The sequence below is a fragment of the Acinonyx jubatus genome, chromosome D3 (genome assembly GCF_027475565.1).
Source record: "Acinonyx jubatus isolate Ajub_Pintada_27869175 chromosome D3, VMU_Ajub_asm_v1.0, whole genome shotgun sequence".
Lineage (NCBI taxonomy): Eukaryota > Metazoa > Chordata > Mammalia > Carnivora > Felidae > Acinonyx > Acinonyx jubatus.
The window spans coordinates 28670687-28683705 of record NC_069392.1 but is presented as its reverse complement, the minus strand read 5'-3'; the positions used below and the strand labels follow the sequence as shown (position 1 = coordinate 28683705).

General features: G+C 51.3%; 1 protein-coding gene across 2 annotated transcripts in view; it reads left to right on the top strand.

Moving 5' to 3' along the window:
* The window catches only part of GNB1L (G protein subunit beta 1 like), a 67973-nt gene extending 56610 nt beyond the window's left edge, over positions 1 to 11363 (top strand). For both annotated transcript variants that reach the window (XM_027049723.2, XM_015081817.3), the window contains one exon: positions 2823 to 11363. In XM_027049723.2, the coding sequence (XP_026905524.2) occupies positions 2823 to 3140 (318 nt within the window). In that variant the 3' untranslated portion in view covers positions 3141 to 11363. The remainder of the gene's footprint in view (positions 1 to 2822) is intronic.
* Positions 11364 to 13019: the final 1656 nt, after the last annotated feature.

Genomic DNA, 13019 nt, shown 5'->3' with positions numbered 1-13019 from the left:
TCCACTGCCTAGACACAGTTGCTTGGTATATTTTGTCCAGTTTGATAGTTGTTTATAGCATGAGGACTGGTCTGGTACCAGTTATTACTCCATCAGAGCCACATTCCTGTTGTTCTTGCTTCATAAATGATATGCCTATTTATCTCTTAAAGAGATAGTCATAGCTCTTCATTGTGAATTGTACCCTTTATCATTGATAAGTATGGTATATAGTCTGTCTTTATGCTTTTGGCTCTGAATTCAACCTTTCCTATTACTGACACTGTACCCCTGTTTCTCTTGTGTGCACTCTCCTGGTATATCTTTGCCAGTCATTCTTTTGGTGTCTCTCTTACACATAGCACAGATTTGGATTTAACTTTGTAATCCAGTTATAAATCTGTTGAGTATATTTGTATGGAGAAATACAAGGGCAAGTTCTAGGAAATCATGGCACCTAGTGTCAAGGGTGGGGAAGGAAGTAATGTTGTTTTTGTCATTACTTACAGTGGGTTGTCAGATAATCTGTCAAGTATGAGGTTGACTATTTTATCTTAGGCCCCAAATGACAAAAGATGAACAAATCAATGAATTTAACAAAAATTCCATCTCTCTCAGTATCCTCCCATATTTCAGTTAGTTGCATAACCAGTTCTATAGCCATAATCCACATATTGTTTTAGACCTAATCCCACTGGTAAGTAGATTCCCTACTCTCTGCCAGATCATCTGTTAAAGTTCTCTGGTTATCTCTTATGAGACTAGAGTTAATCTTCCAGTCCTTCAAGAAGAGCTTATGGGAACATATTCTTTGAGTCCTTACATGTTCAAAAATGCTTGTCTATTGTTTTTATACTTGAACAGCAGTTTGGCTAGATATAAAATTCTTGGACCGTGCCTGCCCTCACAGCCTTCTCTGTCTATTGCCACAGATGTGGCCATGGAACATTCTGAGGACAGCCTAAACCTTAACTCACAGTCAACTTGATCTTTTTGCCTGACCACCAAAGGGCTTTTATTTTCCCCCCCTCAGTCTGGTGATTTTCCTAAGGCATATCTTAACATTGACCATCCTGAAGCCTGTCTTTGGATTTGGATTGTAAGACTCAATTTCTAGAAATTAGAATTGATTTTCTAAATCATTGAGTGTTAGAGCACCTCCACCTGTCTTCTACATCTGCTGTTTTCTCTCCAGTCTGTTGTAACTCTTTGTTTCTCTTTCATTTTGCTCACTTTGTATCTTTCCTGCTCTTCCTATCTAGTTCCAGTCTCCTTCTGCTGTTCCCATTCCCCTTCATTTCTTTGAGTTCTTTCTTCTACTTCTTTCCTGTGCTCTGTCAGTTCAGCTTTCCTCCTTCTGTGTTTGCTACTTTGGGTTCTTCTTTTATAGAGGTGATTGCTTCATGAAGTTTTGTTTTGTTAAATTATGGCAAAAATGCTTGGTGGCAATATTTGTTTGCTTCCAAGGAATATTACCATTTGTATGTATGTATGTATGTATGTATGTATGTATGTATGTATTTTGAGAGATAGAGAGCAAGTAGGGAGGGGCAGAGAGAGAGAGAGAGAGAGAAAGAATCCCAAGCAGGCTCCATGCTGTCAGCACAGAGCCCAACACAGGGCTGGAACTCACAAACTGTGAGATCATGACCTGAGCTGAAACCAAGAGTTGGACACTCAACCTACTGAGCCACCCAAGTGCCCCTACCATTTGTTTTTAAATGTTTCTTTCCTCCTTTTCCCTAGTTTTATCTTTGCAGAGATGAGGAATTCTTAACCAAGACTGCTATGGCCCCATTAGGAAGTGAATTAGGAGAAAAGGGTGTGCTGGTGAGACGGCAAACTTCAGGGCAGCAAAAGCTTGTGGTGCACAGGGCTAGACCAATCATGGGATCAGTAGAAGAAAGTGGCCATTGTGCATTGTCACAATGATGGCAGAGTGCCTTTGTCATTTAGTGTGTGGGGACAGAGATGCCAGATTGCCTTGCCATGCATGAGATAGTTCTGTATAACCACAAGTGGTCCTGTGACCACAAAGGCAGCTCTGGATCCCTACCTGTTGCAGGAGGCATGTGTCGAGGAGGGGTCATCACACAGCACTGACTGTGGGAGCGCTCAGCCCCCAGAGAGCGGTTGGCTTCCAATGGCTCAACACAGATAGAATGCGTCTGTGCAACTCCTTGTTTTGTTTTGCCTGCCCCCTTCTCAGAACCAGGCTAGGGACTAAGGTTTCAGCCATGGCCAGTGTGGCAGGCTCTGCAGGTGCTCCTGTGACCTGCACCTTCCTGTTGTCCCCCACTCCTCCTACCTGTACCCACTGGCTCCCCTTCTTGGTGGCTCTTCAACCCCTCTTGCTGAAGATGGAGTTTGTTTCTTGTACTCCTCTTGCTTTGGGGTCGGTGTGAGGTTTCCCTAGAAGGGAGAAATGCAGACTTTATTCTTCTATCAAGCAGGAAATGCCTCTTGCATTTCATTAGAGTGCAGTGTATTTCTGTGATGAAGGACTCCAGGACCCAGCCCACTGAGGTCTTTCCTGAGGGCCTGATAGAAAGGGAAGCAGAGTAGCTCTGTGGGACCTCAAGGGCTCTCTGAGGGAAGGGGCTGAAGTCTCCTCTCATAACCCAAGGGTTCAGCCAAGGGCAGTGGTCAGGCTGCTCCCCTCAGGAGGTCTGTGCCTAGCTCCTGGGAGGTAGGGGGTAAGTTTATAGGAACATGCAATCATCTTGGCAGCCTGCATTTCCCTCCTTGTTCCAGCTGCCAGACCGGGGATGTCCACAGGTGGGAGCCCCTGTGACAAGTCTAAAGCCACTTCATGGTTCTCTCTGCTGCTCTTGATCTTGTAGGTATGCAAAACTCATGAACTCACCAATCCCGGGATTGCTGATGTCAAGATCCGGCCAGACCGCAAGATCCTGGCCACTGCAGGCTGGGACCATCGTGTCCGTGTGTTTCACTGGCGGACAATGAAGCCACTGGCTGTACTGTCCTTCCACAGTGCTACTGTCCACTGTGTGGCCTTCGCTGCCAATGGCTTACTTGCTGCAGGGTCCGGGGATCAGCGCATCAGCATCTGGTCACTCTACCCGATTAGCAGTGACTCATCCACTCTCTTGTCAGGACATGTGGAGGACACGGAGGTGGGAGCCCATGCCTTGGCCTGACCCAGGCATGTAGTAACCGTGCATCAGGACCCTTGAGGACAACCAGTCACAGTTATCTTCCTCCAGTTACGAGAGGTGTCCAGTCCTTGGAGTCCTCATTTTCTTCACAAGGCTTGGGTTTCCTTTTTTTTTTTTTTTTTTTTTTTTTTTTTAATTTTTTTAAATGTCTTTATTTTTGAGAGAGAGAGAGAGAGAGAGAGGGAGACACAGAATCCGAAGCAGGCTCCAGGCTCTGAGCTGCCAGCACAGAACCCGACACAGGGCTTGAACCCACGAACCGTGAGATCATAACTTGAGCCTAAGTCAAACACTCAACCAACTGAGCCACCCAGATACCCCGGCTTATGTTTCCTTTTGTGAAATACAGCCTCTGTCTGACAGTGACTGCAGTTTACAAAGAGTAACCGGGCCAGACACCTGGGCATCTGTGGTCCAGGTGAGAGGCCAACCTGGGGATACTATTTTATAATAAACTTCCAGTTGCAAACCTGCAGGTTCAAAGTACAAATTCTCCAAGGTGACACCCTGCTTCCCCCTTAGAGTTAGCTCTGAGAGCCATCCTCAGACTTTCCAATGGGCAGGACAGTTGACCCCTGTCCAGTGGGGGGTACCGAATGTGGTCCCCAGGTCCTGCTGACTCCATGTGGCTCCTTATACCCAAGGATGGCCAGGAGCTTCTGATGCACAGGGCTGAAGCCAGAACCAGTAGAAAGAAGTGACCAGACCCTTCAAGAGAACACGGCAGAAGCAGGGTGGCCACGGCTGATGGCAAAGGTAACTCTGGGCAGAGAGAGCTCATGGTTCAGGGCCAGGCCAAACGCAGGACCCGTGGGAGGATGTGCCACCCCAAAGAGGGGAAGACCAAGGATGGCAAGGGCGGCTTCAGGGTGAAAAGCATAGCAGAATTAAGTATGGCTGACACAGCCATCAATGACACAGTCCCAGCCAGTGCTGTGCACTCAGGGCAACTGGGAATTAGCAACCAAAGTAGGCAGTGCACCCAGTCTCCTTCCATGCATGGCTGGGCCCAGCCGTCAAAGCTGGGCTATTGATTGGGAAGGAAGTTGGCCCTGGAAATTGGGATGGAGGTTGTGGGCAGGTAGGAAAGCTGGGGGCCTCAAACCCCTTTGTTGCACTGGCTGTTTTGCCAGAAAAGCCCCCTTTGGTCCCTGCCTGAAGAGGTCAGTCCTTCTTTACCTAAAAGACCTGGAAGGGCTTCCCCTGGGTCAGGGTCCATGTGGGATACTCAGGACCAGCTCCCCCACCTCACAGCTTGCCTTATAACTAAACTCAGGCCCCAGGAGGCCCCAAAGGGTGAGGTACAAAGTGTGGCCCGTGATGAAGTGGCAGTGGTCCAGAAGACCCTCATGCAGACAGAAATCTGGAGAACACGTGTGGGATCCAGGTGGCAGGAATATGAGACGCATGAGGCCAAACCCATTGAACAGGGCCACTAACAGAGGGTCTGGACTCATTGCAGCCTGAGGAGTTAGAAAGGACCCCAGGGTTTGGTTGCTTGGTTGAAACATGGACCACAAGGCAGGTTTGCTAAGTGCAGTTGAAATGCCAGAACAATCTCCGTGTACTGCAGAGGGAATGACCTGAGGGCTCAGGGGGATTGGGGTGCTCTAGGGCACTTACCACTGAGACCTGCTCACCTTCCACAAGAGGGGCTGGAGCATGTGCCTTTCCCCATGTCTTGGAGGAATACATCCACAAGGGGAGCCCAGCGTCCTTGAAGAGCTCTGTGGTCTCTCTTCTCTGCAGGTCAGTTGGAGCCACTGCCACAGAGCAAGGATCTCTAAATGCAGTGGAGTCCGTGGATCTCAGAGTGGCAAGGCCTAGTGGTGGCACTTCATGACCCAAGACATGGTAGGTGTGGTTGTGTGGTGGGCAGCGGGACCACTGCAGCCACCAGCAGCCAGACTCACAGAGGTTCAGGTGTGAGCTGGTGGCCTTGGGCCCTGGAAGTGGAGCTGATGGGAAGCCTACTCAAATCTGGCTTGGTCTGCTTGAGCGGAAGCGTTCTGGATCTAGCAGACAAATGTCTGACCCAGGCCACCAAAACAGAGGCACAGCCCCTCCATCACAGACCCAGGCCTTGTGAGGAAAGATCGCACTGCACTGCTAACCACGTATACTTCGGATCTTCTGCCCAGCCTCCCCAGTGACCTACGGCTACTCCCGAGGGGACGGCACACTGTTGGAGCTCACTGACAGCCCTGCCTGGGGACTGGCTTACCCACATGGGCCCTGTTGGACAGAGGTGCTGGAGAGTGTCCTCCGGCACCTTTGGGAGGGACCACGCTGGCCCCAGAGTGTCCTGTGGCCAGGCTACCAGATGTTGGGGGACCCATCTAGAGGGATTTCCACATCATGAATGTCCGAAGGAGAGGCTCTGTTTAGGCTGCAGGCACTTGAACCTCACCAGACATGAGGGGAACTGCCGAGTGAGCCACATTCGGGGTGCTCCTCACAGGGAGGCTGTCAGGTCAGAGACCATGGAGGTTGGCTGAGCCACAGCCCTGCCATGACTCCCACATACCAAGGACGTTCTAGAACAGCAGCCGTGGGCTGCTCAGTGCTGCTGCTCACCTCCCTTCTCTTTCTCTCTGCAAGAGGCACCCATCTGGTGACATGACCACAGGCAGTGGGACACTGGGTTGTGGGTGGTCATTCTGAAAAATGAACCTTTGCTAATCCTGCCCACGGCCAGGCAGCCACAGGCTGATGCTAAACAGCAAAGGATTGTTGGATAAGTCTCGGAACATACCTAGCCTCCTTGCTAAAGCAAAGCTGTAAACGCACAGAGTGGTGTCAACATCCCACCCTCACCAGCACTTTTGGGAATGGGCTGCGCTGCAGGCAGTTGCTGGTAGGGAGGGGCATGCCTGTACAGCAGGGGAAGGGAGAGGCGAGCCCCTTCAGTTACTCTGCATGCCCATCAGGCAGCCCTGCCAGAACCCACTGCCATGGCTGGGAAGCCTGTGTGGGGGTGCTGTCCACCCTGCCTCAGCTCTGGCCCTGAGGCATCAGGCCTGGAGCTGGTACAACCTCAAGAGGCTGTGAACCCAATGGCCAAGGAAATGGTGTCCCCGCCCCTTGTATATGCCTGTGTCATCAGCTCATCAGGAATCTTGGGGACTCTGTCTCTTGGCAGAATCACCATATTTACAAAAACAGCCATGGAGGTGTGTGTTCCAGACAAAGGGACAGGGTAGTGCAAGTCAGCATGAGGTTTATTAAAGCCAGAGATACTTCCAGAATGTCTGAGGTGTGCTGTGTGTGTTGACTGCCTGTGTCTTGCCCCTGGAGATGGTAGAGAGGAGGTGTTGGCAGACGCAGACCCGGCGTCCATACCTGGCCCTCACCTTCCTGTTAAAGGCACCAGCAGAGGTGCATAGAGGATCACAGGCAACTGACCGTGCACTGGGCTCTGGGCTGTCCCACTGGGGTCACATGCTGGTGAGCAGTGTCCGGGGACGTCTTGTGGCCAAATCTCTACTTATGGGGGCCAAATTGGGCTGTGACAGCCCTGCAGGCCCTGTGTGTCTCATGGGGTCTTGTGGATAGGCAAGCATGTTCTGAGGCCAGCCAGGCTTTATGGATGTTATAGGGAAAGACTGGTGGCCAGGACTTTTGTCCATTCAGCTGAGCCACCTGGGACCGCAGTGGCACCAACTGTATTAGAAACGCTGGTGTCTGAACCAGCGTGGCTCTCCTCTCGGCCCACCACGGGGCCCGAGGTTTTGTACAACAGGATCTGAGGACGTTAGCAAATCACCACAGACCTGACCAGTCTCAGACTCCCCGCAGCATCATCAAAAACAGGGGCCCCACTCTGACACCCAGCCTGGAGAAGATGCTTCATGTTTGCAAAGTCCCAGATAGTCCTTGTCATGTCCCTCCTCAGACCTGACTTGGTGTCGGTGGCTGGCTGCGCCACGGGACCCAAGTGTGCAGGAGCACTGCTGTCTCCCAACAGCTGTGCGGCCCCCTTGCTGGAAGCACTTAAGCTGATCTCCCTGACCATCCCAGGGTGGGCTGCAGAGTGGGCACAGCGGCGTCCCTGCAGCTCTCCCGCAATGACAGGCAGGTGCTCGATGAGGAGGAGCCTCTGTGTAGATCCACGGTTGTGCTTTACCAGAAGGGTGTGTGCATTCTCATGGCCAGTCCCTTTGCTGTTAACTTAGGGACCTTAATGTTCTGGGAGTGGCTTCTTTTCCTTTGCATGGATGATCATAGCAGCTTTATTCATAACAGCCCCAAACTAGAAACACCCCAAATGTATTGACAGATGAAGGGACAGAGAAGCAAACTGTGGTGCATCACTACGTGCAGTCTTGCCAGCCATGAAGAGGAGCCTGGATGGACCCTGAGGAACTGGGCTTGGGTGGAAACTACAGTCTGCCAAGGTCCAGCCCATCCCCAGATCTCCCTCAGGCTGTGCAGGATGTCTGCATGAGGCACCCTGGGGTGACACCTCAAAACTGATCTGGGCATGGCCTCGGGCAGAGGCCCATAGGAGGTCTCTCACACCCTGTGACAGAGTTTTCTCCACTTTCCATTTTACCACAGTACAAAAGGCCTGCTTTTCCTTAAAGATGTTTCCACATGCCTCGTGTTGGCCAATAAAACCTGTCCTTGGAAGTCCAGTTACCAATGGTGTTCCTCAACCTATTAAACAGACAAAAGAATGAGAGCAGGGCTTGGGCTGGGCCTCCTGGCCTTCACCTCAGGCCATGTGGGAAGCCCTACTCCCTTCCGGTCACCTGCCTGCAGGCCAGTAGCAACCACATTTGCTGACAGGCCATGTCTACGTGTCCACATGGTACCTTGGGGGCCAGGCCATGCCTGTGTTCCTTCATGTAAGTTGCTTTCATCAAGACCCTTCCCAGCCCACCAGCATCTCCGCACACCCAGCCACGTCTGTCCGATGGCTCTTCGAAATCATCCCTGTGATTTTCTCCCCATTTCCAAAGTGCCTTTCCTAGCCGAGCAACATTTTTCAGGACTTCCACTTAAGCACTGTTTCATTCAGAGGTCACTTTGATTTAGCACAGTCCACAGTGGCCCAACTGGTGCTTCTTCATCACCGACATCGATGTTATCATCCAGAAAGATGAGGAAGGCCATGGCGCGGGTGCCCAGGGGACAGGAAATGCAGCCAGACAGAGACCTGTGGTTCCCCAAGGGAATGTCACTAGACAAGCATCACTCATCATGTGTCCTCAGTCACCCTCACCCTCAGGAAGACCTTTTCCAGCCCAACCCAGCCACTGAGAGGGACTCACTAGTGTCTCAAAGAAGTCTTCGTTAATACTCTCTTAGTGGAGAAGCTGCACACAATCGGAGAAAACTCATTTGGGAGAAGCTATAGACGTTTCTTGTGTGCAGCTCTGGTCAGTGTGTCCTTTTTTTTTTTTTTTTTTTTTAAGTTTTATTTATTTATTTTGAGAGAGACCGAGACGGCGCAAGTGGGAGAGAGGGAGAGAGAGAAAATCCCAAGCAGGCTCTGCAGCACTATCCGCACAGAGCCCAGCGCGGGGCTCGAGCTCATGAAACCGTGAGATCATGACCTGAGCCAAAACCAAGAGTCGGACGCTTAACCAGGCACCCCTCTGCTTAGTGTGTTCTGTTGTCCTGTCCTTGGCACAGCTTCCATGGGTCAGGAGTGCGGGCACAGGATAGCCGGGGCCTCTGGTGGGAACCTCACAGACTGTAGTTAGGTATCAGTGGGACCGGGTCCTCTTCCAGCCCTCCTGGTTATTAGCAGAATCCACAAGTTTGTGCTAGATGCCTGATGCCCAAGGCCTGAGGCTCCTTCACGGCCAGCAGGCATGGCCTTGGGGTATTCTGTGCTGTGACTTTCATGGGCCCAGGGTGTGATCTGAATGTTCTTTTGGGGAGTCCAAGCATCCCCTTGCCACCACCTCCAGGGCAGAGGGCGCCTCTGGAAGGCTGGGACTGCAGCAGGTCCCACCTCAAGGCCACCTGCCCTGAAAGGCAAAGCAGCTGTGCCATTCTGGCCAGCCAGCTCGGGCAAGTGGGTGGCCCAGTATGTGCATCTGAACCTGCCTCAGGAACCTTCTGCAGATCCCCCTCCAGACCTCTGGTAACCCTGTAAGAGGGGTTCACAGCCATTCCCACCCAGCAAGTGGGCAGCGCTTACCCAGCATCCACCACAGGCCAGGTCCCTCTCGGACAAGCAGGAAGCTAACGGCAGACCTGGCAAGGACCACGGTCAGTTGTTGAGAATTCATCATCTTTTCCTGCGCTCCCTGAGTTTCATAGATGGGGTAACGTCGAACAGCCATGTGCTTTGGAAGTACGCAAACCAGCCTCCACGTCTGGTGGGGGGCGGTGAGCCCCAGAGAGCTGGACAAGGCACACACACACAGGATTACCCGAGGAAGGGCTTGCTGTGGTGCAGTGTCCAGGGAGACCTCGCTGCACTCGCTCGGCAGTCTGGCTTTGTGCTGACGTGCAGTGCGTGTCTTTACACTCCCGAGTGACTGATGTTCAGTCAGGTGTTACCCACCTGTGTCTGTGCCAAGAAGCCACAGAACACCCTCTGCACAAAAGGACTATTTGCACAAAGGAAAAAACATTCCTTCAGGGGGTTCTTTAGAAACGCTTGATACTCAACTAGCTATAACTTCATGGGAAAGCCTGGTGTCAAAGACGAGCTGGCACAGACGAACACCTTAAAGCTGAGTGTGCTGTGCACCTGTGCTCCAGCGCAGGCGAACCGCTGCTCCCCACCATGCCCCACAGCTCCAGCGGCGCAGCCGCCCCATGTCCAGCCCACTCCCCTCTCCTACAGCATCACTGCCTCCCGGTTTCACACGCACCCTGCCTAGACTCAGCTTCCCCAGGCCAAGCTCACCAGCTTGTCTGGCACCTCCCTTAGGAGCCAGGCAGGAAGGAAGCACCTGGGCTGGACAGAGCTGAACAAGATCCCGGGAGCCAGGAGGCTGCTATTGAGTGGGGCAGACATACACCCAGCCCACCCGGAAACATGCCCACCACCTATAGGATTGTCAGTTCTACAAAGGAAGTTCCGAAACCGCGCTGAGGAAATCCATGCAGGAAAACATCTGAGTGGGAGACAGAGCCACAAACCATAGGAAGTAGGGTGTACCTATATTGTGTGCTAAACTGAAACAGGTGCTCATGGCCTTTAAATGAAATGTTTTAAATGAAATATCCCTGCCAAGGGGGGAGTGCCTAGAGCCATTCCATGTGCACACCTGACACCCGACTTGGGCTCTCGGATCTTGGAGCAGGGTCAGGAAAGTACACCTTGTGTGTCATTGACAGACACCCTTGGGCAACAGCGTCTGGGACCTTGGCCCCACAAAGCCAAAAGTATTCATGTTTGCTGGCCCCCAAACATTCTTTAAAGAATAGCTGCTTCTGTGGCACAGGGCAGACGTGGGGAATCCTGCGACGGCCACAAGGCCCGGATGTGGTCAGAGGTGCCAAGAGCAGCACGAGAGGCCAAGGGGGGCTCCCACACAGGTCTGGGATGCATCAGGCATCAAGCAGATAGTCAACAGTCATCTGTTCAAACTGGTGAGATTGTGATAGGCCAAGAATTCTCACTGACACGAAAACAAGAAAAGTTAACGTGAAGTAGACCAGAAGAATATTGTAACAGTTAAGTAGGCCAAGTGTGTCTGAACACTGCTATGGTCTGAATGTCTGTGTCCCTCTCCAAGTTCCTAGGCTGAAACCAACCCTCCAGGTGATGGCAGCAGGAGGTGCTTAGGTCACAGGTGGAGCCTTTGTGAATGGGATTAGTGCCCAGAGAGCTCCCTCTGCCCTTCTGCCACTCAAGGACACAGGAAGTGGTCTCTCGCCACACACTGGATCTGCCTTGATTGTGGACTTCTGGCCTCCAGAACTGTGAGAAATGAATTTCTGTTGTTTATAAGCCATAGCAGCCTGAACGGACTGAGACAAAATGTTATATTTTTATTGTTTTTTTAAGATGTGGAATGTTAAGGGGCACCTGGGTGACTCAGTCAGTTGACTGTCCAACTTTGGCTCAGGTCATTATCTCACAGTTCGTGGGTTTGAGCCCCATCGGGCTATGTGCTAACAGCGCAGGGCCTGGAGCCTGCTTCGGATTCTGTGTCTCCCTCTGTCTCTGCCCCTCCCCAACTTGTGCGTGTGCACCCTCTCTCAAAAATAAATAAACATTAAAAAAAAAAAAAAGATGTGCCATTAATAAACCAGCCCAAACTCAGCAGTGTCCAGCAGTCATCTGTACTCATGGAATCCAGGGGCCAGGAATTTGGGAAGGGCTCAGCAGGGCAGTAGAGACCAGAGAGGACTGGGCACAGAGGACACTGTCGATGTGAACGCTTCTGCATGGCCTCTCAGCCTGGCAGTCTCAGGGGAGCCAGGCTTCTTACATGGGGCCTCCAAGAGCTTATCCAGCAGACCAGCAAGGAGCCTTCTTTGCCCAGCCCTGGTATCCGAAAAGGGACACAAGACCCCACCTCATGAGGGAAGAAAGCCAAAATGTCTTCATCCTTTACAAAATGAGGCTTGTCTTTGTTTCTCTTTGGGTAGCAAGAAAGAGTGAGCACAGACAACTGAGACCCGAGGACTAGGGGGAAGGAGCCCAGGACAGGACCTGGGCCCCCTACCATCACCAGGTGGGAGCACCGAGCCATGCATAGGGAGCACCCCTCCCTCCACCCTGCAGGGTGTGATGAACTGCTCATGAAGAAGGTTACCCATCCCAAAACACCAGGCTAGATCTCCAAATAAATGGACAGCAGATCTGGACCTCCCGTCCACATGAAACCAAAGAATCCTTCATCTCAGGGAGAGAAGCTAAGGGTCAGAAGCTGAAAATAAATATGAAGGGCTGGGCTGTCATTAAGAGTTCCTCAACCTGTGGAGAAGTTTTGTTACAGGGTAGGCCAGACTCACTCAGTGACAGCACTGGGCCTTCCTGTGGCGCCCAGCCTGGAGCCAAACAGCCCGCTGACCCAGTGGGTAGTCTGAGCCCTGGGGTTGCTGAGAACACACCTAAGGAAGAATAAGAAACAATCCAAAGAGAAACTAAACATAGTTCAGTACTTTTAGCACAAGCTTTTGTGAATCTCATATGGTGTGTGTATCTTTCGTAAGATGTTAAGACATTTTCAGATCTATATGTTAGGCTTGTCACTTTTGTTAAATATTTACAAGTGTTTTTGATGCATTTGCAACCAATGTATAAATGTTGGGGAAATTTTATTCTGTTATATCTGTATACCTGACATGTTTTAATATATCACCCAAGTTAGGGTGTACTATAGTGAGAATTCTTTATTATACAACATACAGTTTATAAATCTTGAGAATTTATCAAACCATTGATATTTTTTTCTATTTTGGAAATCTCAAACAAAGGCCACGATGAAGGAAACACAGCAAACCCCAGGGAGCCAGCACCTGGATTCAACGTTAAACTGAGACCTTGCTGGTGGCCACTGGGCCTGTAGTGTCGAAGCAGGCACTTGGCACCTCTTGGAGCCAGGGCTCCCGGGATCTGAGGTGAGCTCTGGACACCTGGAGTTTGCAGCTGCTCATGTAGAACTTAGGAGTGACCTCCTAATCTCCTGATCCCATCAGATGGGAGTGGACAAAGTTCTGCATGAAACACATGACCTTCTCCTTGTAGACGAGACAGACATCGGGTATCTGATGTGCAGACGGGTGGGGGGATTCTTGGGATTCTGCCCAAGTCCGCAGCCATGGGGACGAAGCCCACAGCAGCACACGCATTTCCTACCCATAACACGCGAACTCAACGTCCCCCTTCCCTCATTGGAGAAGTAAAAGAACGAGATGAGATTTGCTAATCAGGAAGAACAA